At 40.6% G+C, this 27,732-nt stretch overlaps 1 protein-coding gene across 1 annotated transcript in view; it reads right to left on the bottom strand.

Moving 5' to 3' along the window:
- PCDH11X (protocadherin 11 X-linked) overlaps positions 1–27,732 on the bottom strand; it is a gene marked incomplete at both ends in the record, with an annotated part of 464,576 nt that overhangs the window by 128,176 nt on the left and 308,668 nt on the right. The window contains one exon of the mRNA XM_082488334.1: positions 6,442–6,640. Coding sequence (XP_082344460.1) covers positions 6,442–6,640 — 199 coding nt within the window. The remainder of the gene's footprint in view (positions 1–6,441; positions 6,641–27,732) is intronic.

Genomic DNA, 27,732 nt, shown 5'->3' with positions numbered 1-27,732 from the left:
ATTATTAGTGTTCAGTCGTGGGGATAGAAAAACCCAATACAGTAGAAGTAAAGGGACCCAACGGGCAGATGTGGTAGACTGGGATGTATTTTAGCCCAAGATTTATTAACTTTAACTAATGACAGCATCTTCCTTTTTTTCCCTCAAATTAGACCTAAGTGCTATAGTGTGTTTATAACTCAGCAACAACAGAATTAAAATACTAATGTTACATTTACACCTTCTTGTGGAACTAAAGGCACACAAGCAGAGAACGAAAAAATGAAAACACCATTTAGAAAAAAAAAAAAATCGCATCTGCTGGCAAGCACTCCTAGTCCCAGTTTTTGGACAGGGAACAAGATACTTAAAACTTTGTAGTTTTATTTTTTCTTCTGCCCCAGCATGAGGTCTGAAGTCCAGCTGCCAGAGCAGTCTTATTGATGATGTTTAAAGAGTGTGTTTCAGCAACTACAGAGTTTCTGATTATCAGACAAATCAGCATGGCAAAAAATGCAGCCATTTTCCCCAGGGAGAGCGAGGTTCCCGTCTTCAGCTGTCTGCTGTCAGTGTGCAGCACCGACCCTTTCTTCTTCACGATGACATCAACGAGATTTACAGGACCTGCAAGCCGTCATTCCGGTAAGCTGCTCCCAGAGCTTGTGCCAGGCTGGGCTGGCAGCATGGCTCCGCGGCGGCAGGGCGAAGCTCCCCGGCCAGGGGATGCAGCCCGGGCACCGGCCCCGTGTCCAGCCTGGGGCTGGGACTGGAAGTCAAGGGCTGATGCAGGACTGAGCCTCGGCAAACACGCTCACTGACAGCTTTTCTATGACCAACATAGAAAAGGAACCTCCTGGATCGCTGACTAGATTTGCTGCTATGACAGAGGGCGATTTATTTGCCCTCTCATAAATTCATCGAGCTTCTCTTTAAAACCAGTTAGCATTCTCATTCCTTGCTTCTATACTTCCTCACTGATCTTTGAAATCCCCAAATTTCTGGCCGCAGCTGGTTTACAGAGAGCACCTTTTCATTTGCTGGTGAAGCAACCCAGCGCTTCATTTTGGCCCCATTCTCTGCTATTACTGGAGAGCAGTCCTAATCCCCAGCCAGCCTTTACCTTGCAGTTTAAACAAGCCAATATTCCGTCCTTTTTCTGTATATAGGCATTCCGTTCCCTTGTCATTAGTAATATTTCTTTACCCCTGTTTCTCAAGTGAGTTCACCTTTCTTTAATGTGGGAAGCCAACACTATTCATAATAGGCCAGTTGTGGTGTCGTCAATGCCTTGGGGTTTTTTTTCTTTCTTTTTCCTGTACTAGGAGTAACCCAGGATTTTTTCACAATCATATTAGGTACTGGTGATTTATAGTCTATCTTTGTAATACTCAGTTGTGGTTTTTTCTTTATGTCATTTTCAGCTGGTGATTTATATACTAGTTACATATACCCCGTTCCTGTGAGAAAGACTCTCAACTATTAGATTTCATCCCGCTGCTATTACTCCAAATCCTTAGCAAAATCCAATTCCTGCATCATACACACCTCCTCCATTTTCAGTGATGCTTTGCTTTGAGATAGTAGAATATTTCATTGAGACGTTCCTGCTTTTTAATGCCAGACTCATTAATAAAGATAATGATGGAGATTTTTCCATTCTTGTATTAATCTGTCTTTGCCTTCTTAATTACTAATGCTCCACCTTAATGTTATAATAATAGTTATTAGTTCTTAAATCTATATAGACTAACTATATGTGTATGCCCTAATATTAAAAATATGTCATTGAAGTGAGCTAATAGAGCTAATCCAGTACTGTTCTTGGGAAATCTACGATATCATTTATTGTTTTATGTTTACGCATATCTTTCTTCCTTGTAAATGGTCTTCAGTAGTGAAGCCTGACCAACCATTTGTTTTTTTCTAAACACCTTGTCTCTTAGAATTACAGAAAAATAAGGAAAACACTATCAGTTTTGATATCCTGGGAGGAAGGATTATCTCCTCTCCTCCACATGAACGCACTGAATCTGCTCTGACTCTTCATCCCATTATCATTATTCTTCATCAGCCTGTCCTTGCTCTCATCAACATCATCCTTATCAAAAATTAAGGCAAGGTGAAAGTAGTCTTTTAAGTTTGGGGAAGAAATATATGCTATCTTTAATCAAGAACAGATGTCACCCTTGCTGCAAACCTCTTTCTTATGTGGCTAAATACCATAGATTACAGTCTTAATTCTTCTTAAAACTAATTCTCTTGAAGTCTGATGATCACTTAAAGCCAGCATAAGCTTTGCCCCAGCTACTCATTCACTCATTTGCTGTCCACAAGTAGTGCCTCATGCAACGAATGGAATCGGGGAATTGATCTGTTTAAAAATAACTTTTCCGCCCCCTAGATCAGGTTGAACCCAGATGAATTCTTCCGTGCAGTTCACCCAAGCAGTTCTACAAATGCTGGTGCTGCCACAAGAGAAGGTGCAGTTGGAGATACAAACCAGCAGCCATAGACACCTCTGGCAACACCAGCTCGAAGTGACCATGAAGTTACAGTGCCTATCAGCTCATCTTTTGGCCATCATTTCCTTAGATCTACACGTTCTGATTTTCAAGACAACTTTCTTGGCTTATTTTAACACTAATTCATGTTAAATATCGTTATGAAGACCCCGTCTCCTTAGGACACTGGTTTTCTCCTATTCCAAACCCTGAAACCTCTGTGATTTGCCTCATTAACTAGCCCTTTAATTTTCAACTAGCTTTGTTTCTAATTCTATTTTGTTTATACAAAATTATTACCATTATTTTACTGCAGATTACTTTCAGGTTTTCTGGCTTCCCCCCCCCCCCCAAAGCTGCAACCATATTGCTCTTACTCTGCCCAATTTCTTAGCCGAACTGGGCGTATTCTGCCTTCTCCAAATAAAAGTAAGAAAAATCATTTTATTCTCTAGAGGAAAATAAAACAGTCAGATTGTTTTGGTAAGGCTATAAAAACAGGTTAAGCATGAAAATTTGTCATTGATTAAATATCCAAGCATAACTGGGGTTAACACGTACCTTTCAACTCCTTCATTCAGTATCACTGCTTACAGCCACGATGGGGGTGGCATTGAGAGAGAGTTTGCTAGGGAAGTTTACTCAAAGAGAATTTGTTACTTTTTGTCTATGTTTGTAGTGCTTTGTACCTAAACATAATAGAGGGGGAAAAAAGAGAGGGGGAGAGGAAAAAAAAGGTGCTATGGTCAAAATCCTTAGCATAGGGAGTTACTGGAGCATCCTTATTAGTTTGAGCAATTTATGAGCAGAAAATATATGAATACCATGTGCATTAGTGCTGTTACTTAAGGATAATGTTCTCTACAAGCCTACATGCATTTTTATATTACTGTTTACTTAGTGTGACAGTTTATTGGCATCTCTTCCTCATGACACATCTATCACACTGCACATTATGCTTCTTTGAGGAGGCGACTAAAGTAAGAGAAGAGAAATCATTTGAAATAGTCTATTTCTAATTTTAATTAGTACAGTCAATTAATTTTAAAGGTGTACATATAAATTGCTCCTAGTTTTCTAACCACTATACTCGTAGTTATTCTTCCCCCCTTGCTTCAGTCCTATATTGGATGTAAATTATTATGGTTTTCTCTCACCAATATTTCTCAGCTGTTGTTATTTTAAGTTATGCTCATTTTTTTCAGTGTTTTGTAATAAACGCTTTGCTATTGCTAATAAATGGGAAGTTTCCAAAACACAATAATTATCAGTATTAGAGAAACCAATAAAACCTAAGAACTGTATTCAGGAAAAACAAGAGGGAGAAAACACTTTTGAATATAACCTTGCATGATGGGGCATCTGTCATCAGCTTTCATAAGCCACTTAATGTCTCAGTACCTTGAGATGTTATTGAAGTTGTTTCATCGCAACTCTATGTCTCCTTGGTAGGCAAAGTTGAACTAGATCACCATCAGATGATTAAGCAGGCTTAATGTTTTAGACACTGTTTCAGATTAAGACAGGTCAGATATTAAAGATCTTGAGACAAAATGAAGGCCATGCTTATTCTGTTGTATGAATTCTACTCAGATTATCTGACTGTATATTCCTTTCTCTTTTCACATTAACAACATTTTGGTCCATGAAACTAGAATAAATATTCTTTGAATATATGATGCCACTCCAAATTAGATGAAAAAGCCAACAATCAATCTAGCAGCATGTTGGTAGAGGAAACTATCAATTCAGAATTGTTTTCACTGTTTCACTATTGACTAACTGTGTCATGCATGCACAAGTGAATGAAACGAACCTCAGGCTGAACACTTTCATAGATCATCACACAAGATATTTTGGTTGCTCTTACCTACAGTAAGTCACTTTGTAGCAGTATACTGAATAAAAATATGCTGTGGGTCTTCCCCTTCTTTTTTACTTAGATGTATGAGAGCACACAACACATCTTTTATATCTGCTTTTTTTTTCTGCCACTAGATGCTGCCATTAATATAAGCATAAAACACTGAAACGGACCGCAAACTAAGCTTTTCGCACTGTAAGCATCACGCTATATTGTGTCAATTAAATTGTTTCAATACGATACAAGTTAGAAGGGCAAAAAATCTTCATATAACATAAATGCTAATTAAACTGTGATTTCAAGTTTAAAACTGAACTGTCAGGTAATTAGACAGGTGATTAAACTTTCTTCAACTTCACACTTGAAAAGACATCAGATGCCTGCTTAGTCTCCACACTGTGATATGTGTCAATGATATTCAGATGTCAAAGCTGTGTTACTTTTAGGGCAACATTCTAGAAGAGTCATGATCCATATTTCTTCTGAAATTGCAAAAACTGGGCTCAAAAAGCAGTGGTGAGTCCAAAACTGAGCCTCTTTGTAAACCACAAGACAGCATCCACACGCCTGGTCTAACAGCTCCTGGTACACCAGGTCCTGTCCCCACGCTCTCTGCCTGAAAGGACCCGAGTACCGATCTCCCGTACCTCATGCTCGCTTCAGTAAAGCAGAAATATCAGAGTTACAAACAACAAAAGAGAGCTAGAAAGCAAGTTCAGGTCATGCGTCTGTATAGTAAAAGCAGGAAACACAATATGCAACTTCGTATTTTCTTTTTTTGGGGGTATATTTGTAGCCCCTTAGAGCCTCATTCTGTGATGAATTCAGTTTGACTGCCTAGAGTACTCTTAAGGGTATGTTACAGCCTCAAATATATAAGCACAAACAAAAGCAAATGATGAATAATGTTTTCAACACAACATCCAAAACCTGGGATGGTTCTTGTCAGCTGTCTGTCAGCTCAGAAAGAATAACATTCCGGCGTTATTTCAGGGACCATATATCTTTACAAATTCTAAAAAGTCTGAAATGGAGGATCCCTGGTTAATAGTTTATGGACTAAAAGAAAGAGGGAGAACAGACCTCATCCGTGCAGACAAGCCCCTCAGACCCCAGTCTCAGGCAGCACAAGGCAAAGGCGGCACTGTGGTTTCCAAGAGCCGGGCTGAATTTGTCAGAGCCAGCTCGAGTCGGAGGCAATGCTCTCTGCTGGATGCTGTGCTTGCCAGTGCAGAGATGTAACCATCTTCTCACAGAGCTACTTCAAGTGCACAGGACTTACTAATTCATTCTTCATGATACACTAAAGCTGCTGAAATACACCTTTCGGGCCAGGTTTTGCCCAGAACAGATGTATTTTCAAATCACTTATTAGGCGGCTAACAAGGCCTTAGAGGCTTACGCACATTCAGGTGTCTCTTTATCAATGGCACGGTTCAATTTAATCCAGATAAAGAGCCCCCGGACAATTAACAATTGACTAAAGTACAGTAGAGTCTCTAACTGGCTATCACATCACGGCAGAGAAAGCAATATCAGTATCCATAGATCTAGCGTGGTCCTGAGCTCACCGTGGTTTTGCCTAGCTGTTTTCCATGTCATAAGAAGCCCGTGATAACGGCAGAAGTGAGATGACAAATTCTTCTGAGATTATTACTACGTACCATAGCTGCTCTCAAAAGACAAATAGAGAAACCCTTATTTCTGGAGACTGCAGTGTCTTCACAGACCTACTCATCATCCAGAAGTTCTTGCTGTTAAACTACAGTGTGCAGAAGTGTTGGATAGGGAAACACATTAAAAAGCGTAAACTCCCTCAGCACAGTATTTATGACCGTAAGGGCACCAGCGTTAACCTCATAAGAAAGCTCCTCTGTGCATAGCACAGCAGATCTATAAAAATACCAGGTCATCCATAAACTCTTTACAGCTCAACAGTGTTTTATCTCCAATGGTCAGACTTTGCATTTTTAGAAATATAGGGCTTCTTTGGCCACACTAAAATCAACATTCGGTTTTAATAACCGCCTGAGAAAGAAGCCCGCTTTTGATCCTCAAAGGATTTAACAACTAAGATGACCAGAGTTCATCACTTACTGGACTCCGGGTCCGAGTTGCCGTCTCCTTCCGTCCGGCTGTTGGGTGAGGCTTGCTCGTAGTACTCCTCCTGGGGGAAGCCGAGGGGCAGAGGGTGCGATGTGCTAGCACCGCTGGCGGGTTCGTGATCTCCGAGCCCACTGTCGCTGCAGCTTTCCTGGGAGCCATCTGGGAGGTGAAACGTGACACGGCGCTGAGGCTACAAGGAAGGAAGAAAATTATATGGTTTCCACTACAGTATCAGTAATTGCTTAATGCAACCAATTTAGGAAATGTATTATTTCAGTTATCTGCTGAAGACGCATTATCTAGAGTTGTGCACAATTTCAGGCTTTCATGAACAGGCACAGCCTGCTTTCAAACCTGCTTCACCTGACAGCACTGCTTTCTTCTATTTTTTAAAAATGTAAGCCCTGATGCAAAATGAAAGACACCTCAAACTAAAGAGATTCTGTCAGACTTCACACGTCTTTGGATGCCTTTTGTATATTGACTTGGAGATTTCAATCACTTTTTGAGGCTCAATTTATTTCACTGCTCAGTTTTCTAGTTTTCAAAAAACATTTTCTTTCCCATTAAAAGCTGTTCCACACTTTTGGGCCTAAGAAATGTGACACGCTTCTAACATTCTCGGATTCTTCTAAGGCAGAGAAAGAACAAGCAACAATAAGCCTTAAGTATTGAAAACAATTTTAATAGATTTTGCGCATCCACGAAACTAATGAATTAAAAGCAGATTCCACTACTCTCCTTCAGACATTTCACTATGACCCCTTTGCTTCCCGCTATGCCGCAGACCTGTATCTTAGCTGTAACAGGCTGGAAGGTGGGGAACAGCGAGCTGAGGAAGACAAGTGTCACAGCACAGCTACTGGAGGAAGTGCCAGGTGAAGTGAAGAACCTGACGCATCAGGCACAGGACAATACTTTCATTACCTAAGTGCCTCTGTATGATTTAGGAGTTGAATAACTGAAATGTAGATCTGTCCCAGTATTAAAAGAAAATATGAACAAAGAAATAAGCCGCTCTCCTGCTTATTTGCATGCGTTTTGGAAACATGAAACACAAAGATTCAAAAAAACCCCAAAATAACAATGTAAAATATTCTTAGCCCGATGTTACTCAAAACTCCATTTGAAAGGCAATGCAAAACTTTCCAGCTCCAGAATTGCTGGGACTAGTAATGCTGGAGATCACATTTTTGACGCAATTATGCAAAAAACAGTATATACCTTGTTTATAATACAGCAGATGTCAGAGGACCCTAGATATTTGGTTCCTAGAGGCGATGGTGTTGAACACCATCGGTTATATTAAGATTTTGCTCAAAAGTTAACTTCCTCTATTTTTCAAAACCTCTTTTTATCACTGTGACATTATTACATATGCCCACAGACAGCTGCTGTACAGTGTGGTACAGCCAAGAAAATGGCAAGATCAACTTTACCTATGCAATTCCTGACAGATGTTGAGTGAAAACTCTTCTTAAAAGCTACCAGTAAGAAATTCATGGCTTTCCCAGAAAATCTGCTCTAGTGCTTCACCATTACTAATGGAGAGGTTTTCTTCTAATGCCTCTTTCTTGTTACAAAATAAATCACTTCTTCAGTCCCATCCATCATGGTCTGGTTATTCCCACTCATCTTTCTGGCATTTGACACTTTAGTCTACTTCAGAATAAACAGACCTTATTATTTCAATCTGCCGTGTGCCTTCTGATATCTCTTACTGCTCCCCCCTGCACACGTGCTCACACATGCTTCTCTGTGCACTGTTCAAAGCTCGTTATGCAGCTTCAGCTCAGATCTTTAAAGCGTGGAGTAGAGCAGAAGGATCATTTCACATCTCCTGCAGGCTCCGCTACTGCTTTGCCTTTTTCATGGCAGCAAAACACATTTTCCTTGCCAACCACCAAAATGCCCAGCTCCTTTTCTAATGATCTTTTGCTAGTTGTCCCCTTTCTGGTTGGTGCCATTGATTGCTGGAGCCTAAGTGCAGCACTTTGCATTTATTCTTCCTGCCATTCTGTTTTTCCAGATGATTTCGCCTGTTTATCATCAAGTACTCTCTGCCTTCCAGTCCTTTCCTGTTTACCAAATTTGCAGTGTTTAGATTCTCCTTCATTAGGCAGATCTTGAAGTAAAATTGTAACAGATCAAGCCAAGAAATCAGTCGAGGAGCTCTGAAAACATGAACACTCACTCACCATCACACGGGATGGAAAGGGGAGAAGACATCCCTCCTGTGACTGCAGGAGATGCCTTACAGCCCACTGGAAAAAATTTCAGACGGTGAAAGGTTCACAGCTAACACTCCTCGCCCCCCCTGCATTTTTGGCGTCACCAGAAGAATCTTGTTTAAAGCGAGCTGCCCGCAGCTGCTCCCCGGGCTCCCGGAAGGCTGGCTGGGACAGCCGTCCCGCTCCTCCCACTGGCTGTCTCATCCTTTTCCTAGCGCACACACGGGTAGAGATACAGGGGGTGTCTCTGCACAGTCCAGAAAAACAGATGGATCCACAGAAATTACTAATACGACCGATCCTATTTGACTTCTTAACTGTTAATTGCCTCTCCCAGCCCTATTCATACCAGTGGGCTCACGGAGTTGATCCAGTGAAAATATTCCGGCAATATTTCTGACTTACTCCCTGCATACAAAACTGCACCGAGCTTGCATAGCCATAGAGCAATGGCACGTGGAAATGGCCTCTGCTATTTCTTTTGTCTTAAGTGAGTCTGCTATTCACAGTAGCTATGGAAAAATCAACCTTCATGGCATGAACTGTCTGTAAAAACTCTGTGTATTTTGTGAGGTCTATTGCCGTCGTGCTGTCTCACCTTCTGCACGTGCTGTTTGGTACTCACGCTAGGTTCTATCTTCTCATCTCCAAGCTACCACTGGAGCTTAAGAACAAAGTATTCTTATAGCCTTATATAGCCCAAGTTTTAGCATTAGATACCAGTATTAGCTTTTGCAAATGGCTGGGAATGCAATGGTTACTAGTATGTGCAACTGGGATTCACTAAGTTTAAACAAATTTATATTTCTGGTCATGGTTTGTCATCAAAATGCAGCAAAAGTTCTTTAGCAGAGTAAAGGAGACCTTTAGTAATGGAGACCAGAAAGTCACCGTCTTGTTTTTTAACTGCTATCCCAGTGAGAAAAAGTAAAAGCCATACCCCAAACAAAATTAAAAATCTCCCTAACTAACACTCACCTTCAGCAAAAAATGGTAAATATTCAGTTACATAAATTGAGATGTTATTAGTAGGAAAAATAAAACCCATACAATTTAAAATAAACTGGCATCAGCTAAAGGCTCATGATTTTTAATTTGACAGTGTCCCTGTGCATGTCACACCTGATAACACTGATGACAGCACTTTCGGAAGAATGTATCAAGATGAAAAAAAAACCACAGCTATTTCTCTACATGGCAGCGCTGCCATTTTCTTAATTCATGCAGGCATCAGACAATGATCTGGAACAAGTAATTCTAATAAAATTTTGCCAAAAGCTGAGACTTATCTTCTGTCACAATTATTTTGGAAATTTCCTCCTTGAGGCATTTAAATTTCAATTTATAAGATTACATAATATCCTCAGACTCCAGCTGCTTTTCTATTTATCTCCAAAGGGAGTTAGCACCGATAGTAATAGAATAACAAGGATTATGGTTTGTTTTATTTATTTGACTGACAGTATGTTTTTTTCAGAAAGAGAGAAATGCAAGCAAACCCATTATGTATTCTTAGTGGATTCTGAAAACGCTGATGTAGGAACTTTTAATACAGACAATTAGACTGATAGGGGAAAATGAAGCGAAAATTTAAGGAAAGACATACAGTAGTATATAGTTTCTCTGACATATTTAACAATACTAAATTACTCTTTATTGGTATGAAGAAAGAATTTTGCTTCCAGAGATGTCACGAACCCAGACACAAATTCTGTCAGAGGTCTCATATGGCATCCAAAAAAGAACTGCATTTTGTAATAGCAGTGTGTGTCTGGAGGGATCAAATTATCTCAGAAAACCGCAAACCTTTTACTCTCATTATTGAAATTTATATGAAGACTGATCAAAGCCCCAAACTATTCTGTGTTCAATCTTTCACTACAATAATTAGACTGTGGCAGTGGGAATAATAAAAGATGAGTCTAAGTAAATAGCTTTGGATACATTGAAGGGATGATTTCTGGAATTATACACCAGGGGTTAGCCAATTTATAATCAAAAACTGAAAAAAAAGGTAATAGAAAAAGCAGCAGATATCAACTGAGGAACATTAAACTATTAACCTTATTATCTTCATTCATTGAAGAAAATTAATATCCTTTTAAAAGGAGATCATAAAGAAAAAATATTCCTGTTGAATTAATTATATTATTTAGATTATAATTCTGATTTAAATCAGACCTTATTTAGGAGATGCTGTAAGATAGCATGAAAGTGAAAGAATCGGACTGCTTCAATGTTGTTCTCCACTATTAGCAGCCAGAAATATTTTTTAACTTTAAAATCTACTTTTCCTATTAATATTCATTTTCTCAGCTGCTTACGTCTCTCAAATGGTAGGAAAGTATGAAAGGCATGCCTTAAATAACCAGACAATACCTATCTTCAGTTATGACCAGTACTTCTCAGTTGTTGAAGAAAATCCCTAATCAAACTATAATTCCCAGCTCAAATATTTTTATACTCAGCTATCACCTTTTATTCCAAAACTACAATCTTTTGTTCCATATGTTCCCATAGAGACACACAGGACGCATCTACTGTCAATGTAAAATTCTCAGAATAACATGAAAACAAACAGCTTAATGGGATCCAACCACAAACCTAATGGGAAACAGGCCTTCGTGGTGAAACTCAAGAATGAAAAGCCAGTACTTATTTTTTTCTTTCCCTAAACTTAGTAGTGTACAGCATAGCTATTATGGCCCAAAGAGTTTCTATCTATTGTTTTATAAGCCTGTATTTCTCATACTTAGAATCATAGAATCATTTAGGTTGGAAAAGACCTTTAAGATCGTTGAGTCCAACCGTTATCCTAGCACTGCCAAAACCAGCACTAAACCATGTCCCTCAGCACCACGGCTACCCGTCTTTTAAATACCTCCAGGGACAGCAACTCAATCATGTCCCTGGGCAGCCTGTTCCGATGCTTGATAACCCTTTCAGTGAAGAAATTTTTCCTAATATCCATCCGAAACCTCCACTGGTACAACTTGATGCCATTTCCTCTTGTCCTACCGTTTGTTACTTGGGCAAAGAGACCAACCCCCACCTCGCTACAACCTCCTTTCCGGTCACTGTAGAGAGCGAGAAGGTCTCCCCTCAGCCTCCTTTTCTCCAGACTGAACACCCCCAGTTCCCTCAGCCACCTCAGAAGACTTGTGCTCCAGACCTCCCACCAGCTTCGTCGCCCTTCTCTGGACATGCTCCAGCACCTCAATGTCTGTCTTGTCATGAGGGGCCCAAAACTGAACACAGTTCTCAAGGTGGGGCCTTACCAGTGCTGAGGACAGAACTATCACTGCCCTAGTCCTGCCAGCAACACTATTCCTGATACAGGTCAGGATGCTGTTGGCCTTCTTGGCCACCTGGGCACACTGTTGGCTCATGTTTAGCCAGCTGTTGACCAACACTGCCAGTTCCTTTTTTGCCGGGCAGCTTTCCAGCCACTCCTCCCCAAGCCTGTAGCACTGCATGGGGTTGCTGTGACCCAAGTGCAGGACCCGGCACATGGCCTTGGTGAATGTCATACCATTGGCCTTGGCCCATTGATCCGGCCTGGCCAGATCCCTCTGTAGAGCCTTCCTACTCTCAAGTAGGTCAATGCAATGCTCCCGCTGAACTTGGTGTTGTCTACAAACTTACTGAGGGTGCACTCCATCCCCTTGTCCAGGTCATTGATAAGGATATTAAACAGAACTGGCCCCAGTACTGAGCCCTGGGGAACACCACTTGTGACCGGCCCACAACTTGCAGCTTAGAGCATTAAATCTAAGATCTTACTATCTTAATAAGATCTTGATTACTTTGTAATGGATGAAATACATAATATAGTTCATTAGAAATACATAATATAGCTCATTATAATTTTTCACTCAAATTGGAGTAACTTCTAAATTTTTACCAACAATGATGTGTATTTTCTTTTGGAGTACCTGTAAAGCTGCTGAACACTCTCGGTCACGATTACTACACACAACTAGAAACACTTCACTAATAATGAATCGTTATTGTAATTGTGATTTACTTTTTTTTGTTTTGTTTTAATTTTTTCAATACGGCCTGCAGTGACCGTGCAGAGGACTGGGTTTTGTTTTTTTTGAAAAGAGCAAAATGAAGGGCCTGCCTACTGTGGGGGGAAGGGGAGAAGTAGTGTGTGTCAAAGTGACAATATAGCTGATTTGATCAGTCCAAGCTTAGTGGACATTAATATCAGTATTTTCCCCATCTCACATGAAAAAGTAACGCTCCCAACTATTCCCAATGCTATTAGTCTTAATTGCCATCTCGTACAGGTCAAGCTTGTTGAACAAGCCCTTCTTTTTCTTGAACAAATTCAATTGTATCAGTTACAGTCCTATCTTTATTGATTGCATCCCTTTCAGCTTCTCATTTTCTACGTTTGTCAAATCAAAGAGATGTACTGTTCTCCGAGATTACCATATTTATGCTTTTAATTATTGATAAAACATTACATTTTCAGATATTTAAAACTTCAGAAATCCAATACAATCCTTTTGATATTCTTGTTATAAATTTATCTAGTCCTCCTGATTTAATATCACTAATGTTAATAACTGTTATCTTACATCCTCACTAATTACTAATGGAAAATAGAGTATCTGGCTTCCTTCTAAAGAAGAGAAAGCTTTAATAAATACTTTTACCTTTCCTCATGGTGATTAACGATCTAACTGTTCCATAGTAGTATGCGATATGCAAATAGTTTTAGGCTTTTACTTATTGATTTAAATAACTCCTCCCACTCTATTAATTTATTTAGATGCAGGAAGCACTATCTATCAATTTCGAAAAGGCAAGTAAAAGCTTGGTTGACTGCCCAGACAAATGGAAATTCAATATGGATGATTATCCAAGACAGATTTGTAGTTTTTCAATGAAAGAATTACTACATCCACAGCAAAACAGTGGAACAGACGGTGCCCCTTTACCTGCTCACATGGAAATTACTTAAAATTGTCAGGCCTTGTAGTCGCATTCACTCACATAAAGAGTTGGCTTAAGCGATGAGAACTAATGTTGCAAGACTATCTTGTAGCTCTACCACACTCACTTACTCAGGGTGCCGTATTAAAATCATACTTGCATTCCTTGCAGGCATGTAAAACTGCTCCTAATTGATACGTGAAAATGGGATATATTTGTGCCCTTGTCGCCAAAAAGGCCAATGGAATCCTGGGCTGCATAGGGAAGAGTGTGGCCAGTAGGTCGAGGGAGGTCATTCTCCCCCTCTACTCGGCACTGGTGAGGCCACAACTGGAATACTGTGTCCAGTTTTGGGCTCCCCAGTTCAAGAGGGACAGGGAACTGCTGGAGCGAGTCCAGCGAAGGGCAACTAAGATGATTAAGGGCTTGGAGCACCTCCCTTATGAGGAAAGGCTGAGAGAGCTGGGACTCTTTAGCCTGGAGAAGAGAAGGCTGAGGGGAGACCTTATTATGGCATACAAGTATCTGAGGGGTGGGTTGAAGGAGGATGGAGCCAGGCTCTTTTCATTGGTTCCAAGTGACAGGACGAGGGGCAATGGGCACAAGTTAGAACACAGGAAGTTCCGTTCAAACACACGGAAACAGTTCTTTACGGTGAGGGTGACAGAGCACTGGAACAGGCTGCCCGGGGAGGTTGTGGAGTCCCCTTCCCTGGAGATTTTCAAGACCCACCTGGATGCAGTCCTGAGTAATGTGCTCTGGGCAATCCTGCTTTAGCAGGGGAGTTGGACTAGATGATCTCTAGAGGTCCCTTCCAACTCTGATAATTCTGTGATTCTGTGATTTCAACTATTGGCTATTGCAAAAGAATAACTCTGTGAACCCCTTTTTCATGTGGGTAAACAACAGAACTTTTTTTACCACCACCTGCTTTAAGAAGCAAATTTTTGCTTATGTCATTTTTCACTGAAGGAACTAGAAGCTAAGCCGATACTCCCATCTTCCTCTTGCAGCACAGAGGTCGTGAAACAAACTCATTAGCCAAATCATCACTGAACAAAAATGTTATAAACCTGGAACTTCACAAATTTCTGATTAACAACCTCAATGGGTATTTATTTTCAGACTCTAATCCACGTTGTACCAAAGAGTATATCTCAAATGACATTTCGCAGCAATACTTAACGATTAAATTGTATTTTCTAAGCTTCTTGAAATAACAACAAAGAACTGAAATAAAAAAACCAAGTAAAACTGAAAATAACATTTAAAGCATGTCAAACATTTTATTTAGCTTTTGAAAGGCAGTTATTGTATGCTAATGAGATGTCAAAAAGATAGCTGAAAGCCTGCGTTTTAAAGTTTAATTCATGTGTCTTCAATTTGACATGTGATTAAATAAAAATTGCACATGAAAGTTGCACTATGGCTGTGCTGTTGCTAAGGTGGAGAAATAGGAAAGTCTCAGTCCTGATTTTTTTTTTTTTTTATGTGTTCTGCGCTTTCCAGGTTATCATCTTTGATGATATTATCTTGAATGTTTGATTTCTGATAGGCAAAGCTATTTTAGTTAAAAGAACATAATCATAAACAATAATACAGAAATATTTAGGTAATATTTGACTTAACTTCTGACCGCTGGCCCAACAGCAAGGATCCTTTTTAGCAGAAATATTGATCGGGTGTTATTACAGTTGCGAATATTTCTTCTCAACACTATCGCTTACCTAGTATTTTCATTGGGTTAATATTGAAATAGAGCAGAAATTATACTTTCATCAAAGTACATAGCACTCTAGCTCTAATTTCATTCTGTTAATTTATAGATCTCAGTTGCAGCTCAGATAAATTTCAGATTTCGTCTTTCTTCATGAGTAAGCAATACACATGCTTTAACTTCACAAGCCATCACAGGTATTCACTTGAAGAGGCTTGAAAATGTGCCTTCATCATTTCTAACCAATACATGGAGCTACTCCTATCAGTGTTTCCCAGAAAAGAGGACTTGTATCTAGTTTTGGTTCTTTGGGTTGAGTGTGTACTGAAGTTGGAAGAAAAACAGTTGACACATACTTTCAGTCAGACATGCTCAAGGAGTATTCTTACATACTCTAGCCAAGTAGTTGTATATCATTTCAGTTGCATATCACCCTATAAGATAAATCTTGGCTCCACGGATTTTTTTTCCTGCAGGTGTTTATAGGATATTTGACTGGGATGACTATCAAGCAGTTCATGTGTAATACAGACATAGAATAACCTTAGATTTTATATCCATATACGTAGTTGTGGAACATGAACTCATTTTGCTATGGTTAAAAACAGAGGTACACAAATTCTGGCAGAGAGCAAGTCCACAGTATAAGCTTAGAACCTGAAGAGGCTGAGGTACTTCTTGAATAAAGACAAAGATGCACAGACCTCATCGATTTCTTGTAGAAAAAAGCCCCATATTTTTTGATCGGAAGTTTTCTAGACTACATCTCCACCAGTTTTGATATCATTCACAGTAGCCCTCAAAAGTCATAGGGACTACCCGTTGCTCCTGGCCCCTAGGGAGCAGCCAGCCCTCGCTGCACCCTGACATAGTAAAGAAGCAGGTTTTCTGCAATATCTCCCTAAGCAGAGTAAACACAAAAAATTTAAAAAAAACATAAAAATTAAAAGTGAAGGGCCTTTTAAAGTGAGTAGAAAAGCAGCTCTTTGGCTTGTCACTATCTCACTACATTTTTTATGACAGCACACCTCTGTTATAAAAGCATTTAGTTTGTTATGGCAGCAAATCTATAATGTTCGATATCAAGTGTTTGATTAGCTAGAATGGGAACTGATGATAGTTAAAATGGAAAGATAAAACTAATATATTTTATACAGCTGTCAAAAAAAGCATCTTGCTCTTTCTGGAGAAGAGAAAGAATATACAAAACCAAAATGGGCTCTCAGGAAACTTAAGATTTACTGAGAGTGCAGTGAAAGCATTCTCTTTTCTGCTCTCTGTATCAGTATTTGCTTGCAACATTTATCTTTTTGGCCTTTAGCAAACATCCTTTAACCACCTAGATTACCCATCCTTAATTTCAAATGTACAGTGTGTTTGCCATCTGAGGTCACCTATCTAAAGTACATTCTCATGGCAATTATAATTAGTCCACCTTTAGGTGAAATGGTTAAGGAAGAGGCAAGAGAATACAAAGAAAACCTGCTGGGCTGTGTAAAATAAAGCTGTAGGCCAAAATTTACAAGCAGTGGTGCAGTTCATGCTGAATTTGCTTTGTACAATGTAAAAATCTAGTGTTTAAGTATGACGACATATTTATCAGCATTACACTCTTTAGCAGACCCCAGTGATCCAGGACAAACTTCCCTGGATCAAGAAAACTTTCGTAGAATCATAGAAAGGTTTGCGTTGGCAGGGACCTTGAAGATCATCGAGTTCCAACCCCCCTGCCATGGGCAGGGACACCTCCCACCGGCCCAGGTTGCTCCAAGCCCCATCCAGCCTGGCCCTGAACACCTCCAGGGATGGGGCATCTACAGCTTCTCTGGGCATCCTGGGCCAGGGGTCACCGCCGTCAGAGTAAAGAATTTCTTCCTAATATCTGATCTAAATCTCTCCCCTCTTTCAGTTTAAAACCGTTACCCCTCGTCTTATCACTACACTCCCTGATAGAGTCCCCCCCCCATCTCTCCTGTGGACCCCCTTTAGGTACTGGAAGGGCTATAAGGTGTCCCCGGAGCCTTCTCTTCTCCAGGCTGAACAACCCCAACTCTCTCAGCCTGTCCTCATAGGAGAGGTGCTCCAGCCCTCTCATCGTCTTCGTGGCCCTCCTCTGGACTCAACAGGTCCATGTCCAGAAGCCGTACCACTGAGAAGAATCCAAGAAAGCTTCCAGGGTCAAAACATGTATCCTGAATTTGCCTTTTCAACTGCCAGATAAAAGTTTTACTCTAAATATGAGAAGTTATTCCATGTACTGAAATAAAGGAATTCTTGACTGGTACGCTTTGCTTTGTTTCAATCTCTGTTACTGTAAACACGGAAGATGCTATGTGATAAATGCTGCAGTGAATACTGTTGCAATACTTTGGTTTTATTTCAAATATTTGAAATATCCGTTTTTTTCTCCAAGTCGTTTTAAGAAAAAGCATTATGTTTTATTTGAATAAAGTCAGAAATATCCCATTTGCATCACTATTTTCACAGCTTATACTATCAAGGTGATAATGAATAAGTTTTTAGCTGTTATTTACAGTAGAACACATGAAATATTCAAAATTACTGAAGTGAGTTGAGCTACAGGCTACTAACGCATTCTTAAATGGATGTCTGAAATATCTATTTGTAAATGGGAAAAATTTCACAAATTGAAGTGCTGTATTCTATCATTGATACCATCCTTCGCTTCTACAGAGCGACATCTCTGCAATTGTCCTTTCAGATAATCAGAGTGTATAACTGTCTTTCAGAATTCACCACTTGTGTAATTTCAGTAAAGCAAAATATAAAGCCATTAGCCTTCCCTTGTTCCTTAAATCTTTCTAGCTTATTTTCATATTCGGTGCAGCCGTTCTTTGGGACTATTAAGATTACTTACTCATCCTTCTTCACGGAGCAAAATGTACAATAAAAATTACAGAAGTAATGCAGCGTATGTTAGTTTGCATAAAGGCATAATGCAGTCCTGGGAAGGAGAACGGAGGGACCGCAGCCGAAGCGTGAGGCAGGTCTCTCCCTCCCCGGGCAAGCCGCGAGCTGCCCTGTGCCGCCGGGCGCAGGCGACCTGCCCGCACTCGGAGCCCCGCGGCTGCCCCGACCGGCGGCCACGGGACCTGTGCTCGGAAATCACAACGAGCGCGCAGCTCTAAGTCGAGGTCCCGTTTTGTGAGGTTTAGGCGTCTGTCGCCAGGGACCCGGCTTTATAAAGCACAGACCCGTGACCTTTGGTTGCATTCCCGACAAACAGTTACTGAGGTGAGTGAGAAAACAGCTGAGCTCAAGCCGTGCACAGTAAGTACAACCCGAGACTGAAGTGAAGTTGTTTTTTCAGTAACCCGAGGAGTCAAGAGAGAGGTGCTAATGCAAAAACCATAAAGCGCCAAGGGGAAATAGTAAAGAAGTCAGCAAAAACGAGGACTGGGCGGTCCCAGGGAGCCACGAGGGCCAGCTCTTCCTCCCGGGACTGCCGGCTGCGCAGCCCCCGCAGCCCACCCAGCGCCTCTGCCAGCACCACTGAGCATACCCACGCTTTGCTTAACAGTAACTTAGTCCCAGCCATTTACTGTATAAACCCCCAAATGACACTATTGCATACCTATAAATAGCATAACCCTGCGCCTGAGCCCCCGCGTCTTTGGAAAGGTGCGCAAGTAGAAGTGCCCCAGAGTGCTGCGAAATGAAAGGGAGGGAAGGCCAAAGGCACAGAGAATGCCACTTCCGCAACTCCCTGAGGGCATTCGGCGCCTGCTTCTATTTCCTCACCTGCCACGCAGATGAACACTGCTACCATCTTTACTTCAGGTTTACACAAATTGCACGTAAAGCTCAGTTAAATCAGAGGTAAATGTTATTCCCCATACATGCCACACTGAACTTGCAGCCTATACATCTGCAATACTTTCCGACTCTGACAGCAAGGAGATGGTCAGGAAAGGCAACTGCTTGCTCTGGTTGATCCAGGAAAGCGTGAAGGCGCAGAAATCCCTTGTAACATGCCGTCATGCAAGAATAAATGCAAGGCTGTGGGTCTGCACTCTGTCCTCACCGCTCAGAAGCAGATTGCCGTTGGTATCTGAAAACGTTTGAAATAAACCAGCAGGAAAAACGTGTGTGTAGAAGGATAACAGCACCATGTCAGCAGAGCTGCCGTAAGTCACGTGGGCACCAGGGAGACACTGCGGGCACGGGTATCTTCCATGCACAGCTACACGTACATGCACATAGCCTTGCATTCCTCTAGCAGTTACGCTGTCGAATACCCATGGTAACTGCCCTGGTTGCTCACCCTGAAACCATCGTTATGCATAAATTTTCCTGACGAGAGAATTCAATTTAATTCTACTCTTTAAGATATTTCTTAGAGTTTTCTTATTTTCATTGGCATACAGTGGCTGTGCTTTGCACAAAACAAAATGCACTTCACACGTTTTCCAGGCAAAATGTGTAAATACAAACTCGCAGCATTAATTATGTTCTTTCTCCTACTGTTTTTAATTAATTTGACCTTTGGTCCTATTTTTGTCAATTCAGAAGGCATACTGCAATCAGAAGAAAGCTACGGTGTAAATATTCTATTCTGTAAGTCACCAACTAAATGAGTAAGCAATGGAGGAAAATCTATAGCATGCAATTAGCATTATCCTTTTCATGATTTTTTTTTTTTTTTTTACTTCATAGAACTCATTAATAACTTTTAGGAGGTAAAATGGAAGCTAGGAACCCTCCTACACCTTAGGCGTATTATATTCTACCTTTGCACAAAAGAAATTCTTTTGATGTACTGGAAATCTTATTAATAGATTCACCAGAAAACAAGCATGTAAGCTGGCAGAGTCAATTGCAAGAGGTAAAATGAATGTAAATGACAGATGAAAGAAAATTTCCATGCCATTCAGACCAATCTAAACAAAAGTGCTGCAGCAACCACAGCACAGAGACGAAGGGAATTCATCAAACTTGAATTTCAGATTATTTGTCCTGTTCCAAACGCACCCTCTGTGTTCCTGAGCTACGTTCTTCCTTTGCCCAATTAATACTACATTAAGATGCACTCCTGCAGGGGCTTTTTCCTTATGTTGCTGAACTGAAGTTTTTCGGTGCGCTCAGATATGGGAGGGGGGGAGCGTAGAGAATAGCTTCTTGCTTCTAAATACTGCCATTTGGAAAGCCTGTAATTGCAGCACTTAATAATTTTCTAAACACTTAAGCCAGAATTAATTATCCCTGCTATTATTGCAGGAGTATGGATCATGTATTGGGTACGATGAAGAGAACGTGTGATAGAACATTTTACTGCACTCAGTGCATGCGGTGGGTGTGCAAGGCACTTAAACTATTAGAAGCAACAGGCTTCTCTACTTCAATTATATCTCAGTATGATCATCAGATATCTACAGAATCAGCTTTGCTCATTTCATGCTTTTTGTTGTTGCCTAATTAAACGCTTTCAGGACCCTTTATTACACCAGGGACTAATCATCATTTTAAAAAGGATTCTACTTTATTTAAAATCATATTGGTTCTTGCTGAAGAATTAGAGGAAGGCAAATGCTTATTGTTAAGCAGCTTCCATTTCAGCACACTTTGAAATGTATTTTCCTTAGTAGCCAGAAATCAAGGCACATCATGAACTTTAGCAACTGCCTTTAATGGAGTGAATTCTACAGTCTTCTGGCAGTTTTATATGGTGTTGAGGAATCAAATATATCTGTAGCTACTGTTATAGATAATAGCCCACTGTTTAAAAATCCCTTTATGCAGAGGCTGGATGAATGCAGGAGGGGTGGTGGGAAGGGGAGGAACGCCTGCAGAACTGAACGTTGTCAATTCAGCAGTAGAAATACTACCTGTAATGTATAAGACATTTAAACAAAGAGAACACGTAAACACAGTATTTGCAAGGAGGAAATCAAAGCCGCAAGGAGATGAAACTTCACTTCCAGAACACTGGATTCAGACCTCTGCACAGAACACAAACTAAAGAGACTTCGATCTCATTCCAGTGTGTCGAAAACAAAACAAATAATTTCTTACAAAAAACAACCACTCCCTCTCCGAAAAACCAACGCTTGTGTGAGATTCAGTGGAACAATATTAAACTGTTGAGGCAGGCTCACTGTTTGAAAGAAAGCTGGCAGCATTGCTTTGGTTTCAAAGTGGTTTACTGGGAAACCAGAAGTGAAGCAGCAGCCTGAAGCACACCAGCTGACTCTTCCCAGAAGTTCAAAAGACTGGGGCTGTGTTGCCGTAGGTAGCTGAACCACAGAGAGGGAAATATTTACGAGAGAAATGTACCGTCACATCTCAGATGAACGCAATCAAAATCAGCGCAGGTGTCAGTCGGTGCTTGTGTAGCAAGGCGGTGAGTTACTAAATGCCATCACGGGCAGTGAAATGAAAGGGATCCAGAGCAACCCTTTGTCCCTTTCACCTGCGTCTCTAGAATTGCCTTTGAGACTCAGGACCATGATATGTTCATTTATTTCATAACAGAAATAATGAGTAATGCCGAGAGCTTCTGATGAAAGAGATGTGGCAGCTGTGGAAGTCATTTCCCTAGTTGGGCAGAAATAATTTCCTCTTGCGTTACGTGCCCCTGCGCTGCTCCCTGTAACCCCGGCCAACAAATTCAATTTCTGTAATTGTTTGCATCCCTGCCCCAAAAGATATACTCCATTTTTTTCCCCACAGTTAAAGCCTATAAATCCACTCTTGGTACAGTCTAATTCCCGACTGACTCCCCAGGGACTCACAGAAGAAAGAGAAGACAAACAACAACTACAAGATGACTCTCCAGCTCCAATCAATAATTTGCCTGTCACTCCGCAAGTGCATCGCCCTATCAGCATAGCTCTCTGCAAAGTTCCTTATCAGTGATGTACTCTCACACATCCTAGGTAGACATTAAGCATTTTGCATCCCGTGGATTTTCCTTGTCAGTAAATCTCCTTCTCCCAGCAATACAAATGTACAATAACCGCCGCAGACTGACAATAGATGTTAGAAATTTGAAAAACAGCCTATAGCGTAATAGTACTTTGCACATATACATCATTCTTTACTCGAATGGGCTTCCGAAAGATGATTTCCATTTCAGAATGACAGAATAGAAGACAGTTATTAAAACAGTTTACAAATCCACAAACGGCTACGCTCTCTTAATTCTCGTGATTGAAGGTTAGGCTAAACCAATGGCAGAGTCCAAAAATGAAATCAGGAGTCCTGGACAGAAGGGACACTGTTATATAAGTTGTAATTACATTTTATGTTCTCCATCTACCATGTCTCCCCAGAGAAAAAGCTTTTATCTCTCAAAATATACCGAAAAAGGGTATTTATATTCCAATCAACTATCCCAGACTGCCCGAAATAGGGAATTATGCACATGCATTTTATAAGAATAACGCACATAAATACATGTGCATACAGCATCACTTAAAACCGTATCAAAGCCAGACTATACACCACAAACCCAAAAGAAAGTGGCTCAATAAAAAGTGTTTTCTGACTATTTTGGCCAATACTAGTGAGGATTCACTCAAGCGAGTGCTAATGCAGTCTGTTTCAATGGAGCCATATGGATTAAAAAATGCCATTAGCAACATCATCTAACGCTAAACCTCTGTGAGCAAGTGAGAGAACAATAATGATCTTATCTGCTCTAACAAGACTGAAAAACTGGTGACTGCAGAAGATGCGTTCTGCCAGATATTCCATCTGTGAGTAACAGACCAGTTCATTAATGGAAATCTCCAAATTAGAGCTGAGAAACCCACGGCTAAGGACTGCCTTGACAAGCAAAGTTCCTGCTTAAAAGCTCTACAGGTTCATGAGGCTTAAGATTGACTCATTACAATTATCTGCTATCGCTTTTAAATATGTCTTTTTCTTGTTCTGAAGTTGCATTGACAGCAGCGCTCCTGCCAGCGTTTGCCACTCATTCCACGGGAACAGTCTGAGCTTTGGGAGGAGCTCTGAGCACAGAGCCCAAAATCTGTCACGTCCGACAACTTACCAACAATCTAATGCAGAATTTAAATTAGAAGCATGGGTGTTCCTTTTAGCATTTAAGTCAATCTCACAATCTGCTCAGACTTTTAAAATGCTGCAAGGTAGTACCACCATAGCCCTGACAGATGCATTACCTACGTGTAGCAGACTTCATCCAAAGCTCCCTGAAGCACTTCTCCCCCAGCCCCACCTCCCTCCAAATAACTGTTGGGTGAAGTGAATAATAAAAGCCGTGATAAAATCCAGATTCATAATCTAAGGCAAGGTAATAGCGACCAGTTCAAAGGTACACAAAACAGGGCTAAATCTGGAGTCCCAACAAGCTATCACTGGCAACACCAGGCACCCTCAGAGGAAAAGCAGACGTTATTTAAAATTTTTAGTTTCCTTTCACAAAGGAAACATCAGTAGAGAAGTATTCAGTGATTTTCCTACATCAGTCTTGCAATTCAACATTGACACAACTTGTATCAAAATATCAGAAAAAATAAGTCTACAGAAAATGATCATATTTTTCCCGAAGACTCTCTTGACCCAAAGCCGTTAGAGAGCAGCACTAGACAGCTTCTTCGGGAATGCTAGCACAGAAGGTCCATGAAGCTTCATCATATTAAATGAATGCTGAAATGTTTTATTGTTACTCAGTTTAGAAACTCAAACAGAACACCGGAGCTCTGTTCTGCTCCAGGCCCGCTCCAAACATTTTTCATTTCATTTTTCAAATGCCAAAGCCAGGCAGGAAGGGAGCCGCGTTCAGCGGGAGGCCAGAGGAGAAGCGAGTGGCGCGTATCAATAGGACAGCTAGGTAAAAGCCTAATGGGGGATCAAACAGAAAAGCCCACATTTCTAATACCAGCCTAGAGGTAATCAAACAAAACCACGGGCAAATTGATGCAAATCAAAATCAGCCGAAAGGCATTCTAGCACAAACCAATACATCCGTCTGTAAAGGTTTGATTTTGTTTGAGCTTACATCTCTTACAACCACACTGCTACAGCTCCAGCTGCAAATACTCTCAAATAAGCAACTGGAGTATTAAAACAGAGCAACACCGAAAGTGGTAACAGCAAATTTACCTGTAAGTGTAGCCTGAATTATTGCATAGGTACCCAACCATTCTGCTTCATTTTAAACACCAACCTGGGAAGCCTTCTACTGAAACCTTCTCCTTCCCTTAGCAACGGGCCAGCCAAGAGTCCTTGCTGCCTCCCGGATAACACTGCGGCAGCAAAGAACTTATTCACCCCCCAGTGCATGTACGAAGCCACCGTGGAGTCACGCTGCTGGGTTTGATTTACTCAATAGGCTCTTGAAAACCGCATTAGCTCTCACACCAGCTTTTTTTCGTTTACGCCGTGTTCTCTTTCATCTCGCCACCAGCAGCACGCGGATTAACCAGTTCTTCAGCCATTTCAAAGCCTTTAAAAAACAAAAATAACCCCCCAAGAGAGCAAACAGAAAAAAAAAACAAAAACCCAACAACCAAAACCCCCAAACACCTCTATATTTTAAAATTTGTTTACAATTTCCTAGTTCTGGGGTAATTTCTGTAAATATTTAGTGATATTGTTGTTAAGTCCAAAACAGGAACCAGAACCTAATTTCCAGGCAGCTGAAGACATCATGCCCGCAGATTTTTACTGTTTTGTTCATTCAGAATAATTTTATCATGGTACAGAGTTTGACTTCTAAACTATTTTGAGGATACTCTTTATAATTCCTGTGAGAAAAACTAATTAATTTGGTTTTCCGATAGTTTGTGTGACTGAAAAATATTGAAAACCAAATTGATTTTAGACACATTTTCAATCACAGTTGGCAGAGATCTTGTACCTTAATGCAAATATGCAAACAGATTTTTCTTTTTCTCTTTTAAAAGGATCACTTACCAGGTGAAAGGTAATTTGTGAAAGCTATTTTTGCTTCAAATTGCAAAATGCTCCGCTCATTAAAAATAATAAAATAAAAATAACAAGGTCAAATTCTGCTGTTAATGATGGCTGATCATCGCCTCCAGAGTGCCCTTCTCCCACGGTCAGAGTGCCGCACCACCCAGACAGGGACAACATACATTTGCCTCCCTGCTTCGGCTTTCTTCAAACAAAGGGATGCCACGGAATTGGAAGACTCCAACGAAAATGCTTGTGATACTTGTTGCCTGACAAGAAAGCATAAGGTAGATCTCCTATGTAATGAGTCTGCTTTTCAGCTCAGAAATCCAGCACCGACTCCACAATGCGCTGCCTTAACTTCCACCAGTGCTGTAAGCGTGCATGTTTGCAGAAAAAGCTGAAAACCTGATCGATTTGCAGCGGTGAGAGAGGACCAGACAATTAACTTCAGAAATGGAAAGTTGAAACAGTCAATGTCTCCTCAGTGAATGTTAGCGTCTGACAAAGGTTCCCACTGAGATACCCCTACCAAAGGCAGAAGGTTCAATTATTGCAACTTATATTTTAAGGGTAATGATTTGCATTATCCCAGCTCGCTTAAAACTTGAGTAAAACAATCGATGACTTTTTCCTATCCATGAAAATAAAGCATTGGACATGTGGGGGCTTGGGGGTGGTTGTTTGCATCTTTGTTTTATTTGTGGGTTTGTTTGTTTGTTTTTAATTTAAGTTCACAAGAATGGACATTCAGGCAAAATCCAGTTTTCCGGCTCTATAGAAGATATGTCCGAAGCCACTGAACAACAGTACTGAGCTTCTGCATGAATCTGAAGCAACACTCAGGAACAGAAGGAATCCTCAAAATCTGAAATTCAAAACATACTTTACCTGGCCTTTACATAATTCCATTTAAATGATTTTTAAAAAACCCCAAACAAACAAACAAACAAAAAAAACAACCACTCTTTCCCTACATTTAATCCACATTACCATAGTTGTATGGTATTGTTCTACCATCAGAATAAATCCAAAGCTTGAGGTCAATACTCATGCCCATCCCTCCAAAGTGGGATTCCAGCCACTGGCAGCCAAACACAGACCCACGGCTCTTAGTCAGCACTTTGCCAGTAGTATTTTAGTCAAATATAAACCCAGTAAATCCCTACAGACAGATCACACAAAATCTTTCAGTGCTGGAATTGTGGCTATAATCTGGCACGCATTTGCCACACAAGCACACTCGCTCACCGTTGGGTATGTTGCAAGGAAGAGCGATTCTTCTATGCACGATAAAAATGCTACACCGCAGAAGCAGTGTTACCGCAGAACAGACGCCGGGAGGCTGGAGCTCCAGCAGTGCATCAGGAGGGGACTGAGCTGCTCGTGGGTCACCCAGGAGAGCCCAGGTTCCTTTGTGTACAAGACCTAGGTTACGCCTGGAGATATTTTTAAGTTGCTCCATCAGAACCAAGCATATTCCCCTGTCCCTCCCAGGAGGAGAAAGGGTGTGAAAGAAGGTGACTGCACACAAAGAATGACTGTAGCAGAAGGAAAAAACTACGTCATTCCTAAACGTTGTGTACATATTTAGATGATTCTTGGCTAGAAAACAAATGAGAAAATAGAAATGGGGGTAGGGCACAACACAACCTTAATTTATACCTATACATTCCTTAAGTTCAAAGAGACATTTATCTTCCCTGATTAGGTGACACAATGGTCCATGTCTATGAATAAAATATGTCAGACACTCTGTTTCTCTACTGTGTTTATACTTTTGACATACCTATATAATTTGTCTGTCAAAACCACAAAGCTTGAAGCAGACTATATATGCCTCTGCGGATGGAATTACGGTAGACCTTACAAAAGGCAATGAAAATGTAATACTGAATCATGGAATAGCATATGGCACTATTATACAAAATCCTGCTTTTAAAAATACCATATAAGAAAATATATTTTCTTTCAAGAAGGAAGGAAAGCTTTCAAAGAAGACTGAAAGAAAGAATGAGCTACCTCTTAATACAAAGAGTAGGCAAATCCAAAAAATAACAACTACAAAGTTGCTCCAAGTAGTTAGCTGCTTCTCCTTTTCATTCCCCAGTTACACAAAGGCTGCTCACATGCTGATCCGATCCAAAGATCAATGTAATGACCAGTATATTGGCCAGCCATACATCTTAATAAATGAATCTTCATTAAGTAATCTCCTAAATACCTCAAGAGCTGGTCTGCCATTTCTAAGTGCTAACGAGAGGTCAGCAGTAATTCCACAAATAATAGTTTGTGACTGAACTGCAACCTCTCTTTTGCATTTGTTATTTATTATGTACCCTGATTCAAATCAGATCATTGTGAACAAAAGACAACTCATTTCAGACAGTGGATAATTTACCTTAGCAGAGCATCAAACATTAGATTCCAAAGTTAAGCGGAGTTCTTCACATACTGACCTTTGGCAAAGCACAGGAGCTACAAACA

The sequence above is a fragment of the Vanellus vanellus genome (genome assembly GCF_965231255.1).
Source record: "Vanellus vanellus genome assembly, chromosome: 10".
Classification (NCBI taxonomy): domain Eukaryota; kingdom Metazoa; phylum Chordata; class Aves; order Charadriiformes; family Charadriidae; genus Vanellus; species Vanellus vanellus.
The sequence above is the reverse complement of the archived record's forward strand: the minus strand, read 5'-3'. Positions and strand labels throughout refer to the sequence as shown.